Raw genomic sequence first — 3191 nt, 5'->3', positions numbered from 1 at the left:
CTTTAAACTGACTAGTCGATTTCAGCCTTGATTACACTGAGGGACTAAACTTCTCTGCCCACTAAGAGAGACCGCCAGATTTAACAAATAAAATACAGGATGTCCAGTTAAATTTGAATTTCAGAGAAAGGATTTTTTTTTTTTTTTAGTGTAAATACACAAACAAAACAAATCTGTTGCTGTCGAGTCGACTCCGACTCATAGTGACCCTACAGGACAGAGCAGAACAACCCCATAGGGTTTCCAAGGAGCGGCTGGTGGATTCGAACTGCCGACTTTTTGGTTAGCAGCTGAACGCTTAACCACTGTGTCACTAGGGCTCCAGTGTAAATATGTCCCATGCAGTATTTGGAACCTAATGGTACTGAAATATGGTTCATTGTTATTTTCCCAGTTAAAATTCAATTAACTCGGTTTCTGCATTTAATCTGGCAACTCTGTACAAAATTCTTCCAATTAGAGCTCTCAAGGTCTCCCTTAAGCTGTTTGATTTGCAGAAAGTATTTTTTGTAGCTCAGGAAGTCACCAACTGTGAGTACCTTAGCTAATCTTTCACTGCTTTTGCACATTTCTTTTTTCATACCATACATTCAAGCGGCGCAATAAGAGATGTTTTACCTCAAGGAGAGTCACTTTTGCTGACGGTGCTCTCATAAGAATGTTTTCCAAAGTGCAATATGTCTCAGTTTTCAGAAAAGCAGAACACACTGCTGCTCGTTAGTGTATGACGCCCCAGGGTGAGACACTGGGCCTGGAACCTTGGGTGAGGTAGCAACGGGTACCGCGAAGTGCGAAATGGGAAGAAGCCTTCTGAGCCTCAGGGCCTCCCGTACTTATATGAGCCTCTTGGGCTTCCGTACTGATAACGGTTTTGCCGCCATTCCCTTCCCCCCTTTGGCCTACTCTGTTGGTGTCTCTTTGCCGCTAAGCCTCTCTCTGCCTCACAGGCTCACTTACCTTCAAAGGCTCAGCTTTTTCCGACTCGAGACCAGTCTGCAAACATCAGTCAAGATGTCCGGCACAGAGAGCAGTACAGATGGCCTAGGCGACTTAGTGAACAGAAGCCTGTCCGGCAGCCTAGAGGAGAGGTCTGGAGCAGAGGCCGGGACAGAGAGGTCCTCAGACGCTGAAATGGAGGCCTCAGAATTGAGCTTGAGATCGCCCAGAGATGCTGATGGTGCCGGAGATGGAAGTGACACCAACCACACCAGCACAGAAAATACAAGTGAAGACACCGACTCTGAAAGCATGGAGGACGTTGACAGTTTACTCATGGATCTTGAAAACCGATTGCATCGCCGCTTAGAAGAAGAGGAGGAAGAGGAGGAGGAAGAAGAGGAGGAGGATGAAGAAGAAGGTGAACACCTGCCCCAGGTATGTGTGCAGTGCAGTGGGGCCAACCGTGCACAGTATTTATCAGAGCAAAATCAGGCCCTGGAGGCGTGGGTGTCCTCCGAGACATCAGCCCTGCCCCCACCTCGCTGGCATGTCCTTACTGCCCTTCGGGAGCGGCAGCTGGGTTCAAGTGCCCGCTTTGTATATGAGGCCTGTGGGGCAAGAATCTTTGTGCAGCGTTTCCACCTGCAGTACGAGCTTGCGGGCCATATTGGCTGTGTCAATACCGTGCACTTTAACCAGCGTGGCACCTGGCTGGCCAGTGCCAGTGATGACCTGAGGGTGATGGTGTGGGATTGGGCGCGAGGGCAGCCGCTACTGAACTTTTCGAGTGGCCACAAAAGTAACGTCTTTCAGGCCAAGTTCCTCCCCAATTGTGGTGATGCCACCCTGGCCATGTGTTCCCGTGATGGGCAAGTACGTATAGCAGAGCTGTCTGATGCACCATACTGCAAGAATACCAAGCGTGTGGCCCAGCATAGGGGAGCCTCCCACAAGTTGGCCCTAGAGCCAGACTCCCCCTTTAAGTTCTTAACTTCAGGCGAAGATGCAGTTGTCTTTGCCATTGACCTCAGACAAGGCCGGCCGGCTTCAAAAGTGGTGGTAACAAAAGAGAGGGAGAGGAAAGTGGGGCTGTATACAATCTATGTGAATCCTGCCAACATTCACCAGTTTGCAGTGGGTGGACGAGATCAGTTTGTAAGAATTTATGACCAGAGAAAAATTAACCAAGATGAGAATAATGGCGTGCTCAAGAAATTTTGTCCTTATCACTTGATAAACAGTGACACCAGGACAAACATTACCTGCCTTGTGTATAGCCACGATGGCACAGAGCTCCTTGTTAGTTACAATGATGAAGATATTTATCTCTTCAACTCCTCTCATAATGATGGAGCCCAGTATGTTAAGAGATATAAGGGGCACAGAAATAGTGCCACAGTGAAAGGTGTCAACTTCTATGGTCCCAAAAGTGAGTTTGTAATGAGTGGTAGTGATTGTGGGCACATCTTCTTCTGGGAGAAGTCATCCTGCCAGATCATTCAGTTCATGGAAGGGGACGTGGCAGGTTCAGTAAACTGCCTTGAGCCCCACCCTTACCTACCTGTGATGGCAAGCTGTGGCCTAGACCATGATGTCAAGATCTGGGCACCCACAGCTGAAGCACCCACTGAGCTTACCGGTTTAAAGAACGTGATGAAGCAGAACAAGCTGGAACGAGATGAAGATAGCTCGCACCACACTGACCTGTTCGACAGCCGCATGCTCTGGTTCCTCATGCGTCACATGTCGGAGAGAAGTTATCGCCGGCCCTGGGGACCTGCTGGAGCTGGAGCTGGAGCTGGAGCTGGAGCTGGAGCCAGAGCTGCAGACCTGGATGACTCAGATACATCCGATGAAGAGGGGAGCCGAGACCGTGTGCAGTGCCTGCCATCCTGAAGACAGCGTACCCTCTTCGGCTAGACGTCACCTCAGTAGATTCTACTTTGAAATTTAGCTTGACTAACAGTTATTTTCCTTTTGTCTTCTATCTGTTTTCTGCAAGTTATATTAAAAACCAGCTCTTCCGGCTCTGCTCCTTCTTCTCTACCTCCCTTCCTTCCTTATGTTCTTCCTCCCTCATTCTTTTCCTCTCTCTTGGTTTCTTTACTCGTTATCCTTACACAAATGTTTAAGCAATTTATTGATGCCATTTTTCCCCTTGCCTATTCTCTTATGGTTGACTTCTAAAGTTTAGTAATTCTGATGAAAAATTTAAAGCTTTATTGGATCTATCTTTTCTGACACTCTGGAAG

General features: G+C 48.1%; 1 protein-coding gene across 1 annotated transcript; it reads left to right on the top strand.

The window, feature by feature from the left end:
- The first annotated feature begins 1011 nt into the window (after positions 1-1011).
- LOC126068858 (DDB1- and CUL4-associated factor 8-like) lies at positions 1012-2835 on the top strand. Its single transcript, XM_049871548.1, has one exon. It carries the CDS (start codon positions 1012-1014, stop codon positions 2833-2835), a length of 1824 nt encoding a protein of 607 aa, XP_049727505.1.
- The last annotated feature ends 356 nt before the right edge of the window (positions 2836-3191 follow it).

This window comes from Elephas maximus, chromosome X (assembly GCF_024166365.1).
Source record: "Elephas maximus indicus isolate mEleMax1 chromosome X, mEleMax1 primary haplotype, whole genome shotgun sequence".
Taxonomy (NCBI): domain Eukaryota; kingdom Metazoa; phylum Chordata; class Mammalia; order Proboscidea; family Elephantidae; genus Elephas; species Elephas maximus.
Note: the sequence above shows the minus strand (reverse complement) of the source record. Positions and strands in the feature narration are given on the sequence as shown.

Excerpts from the sequence above, each read along its gene's own strand:
- LOC126068858 (XM_049871548.1), top strand. The coding sequence starts at position 1,012 with ATGTCCGGCACAGAGAGCAGTACAGATGGCCTAGGCGACTTAGTGAAC.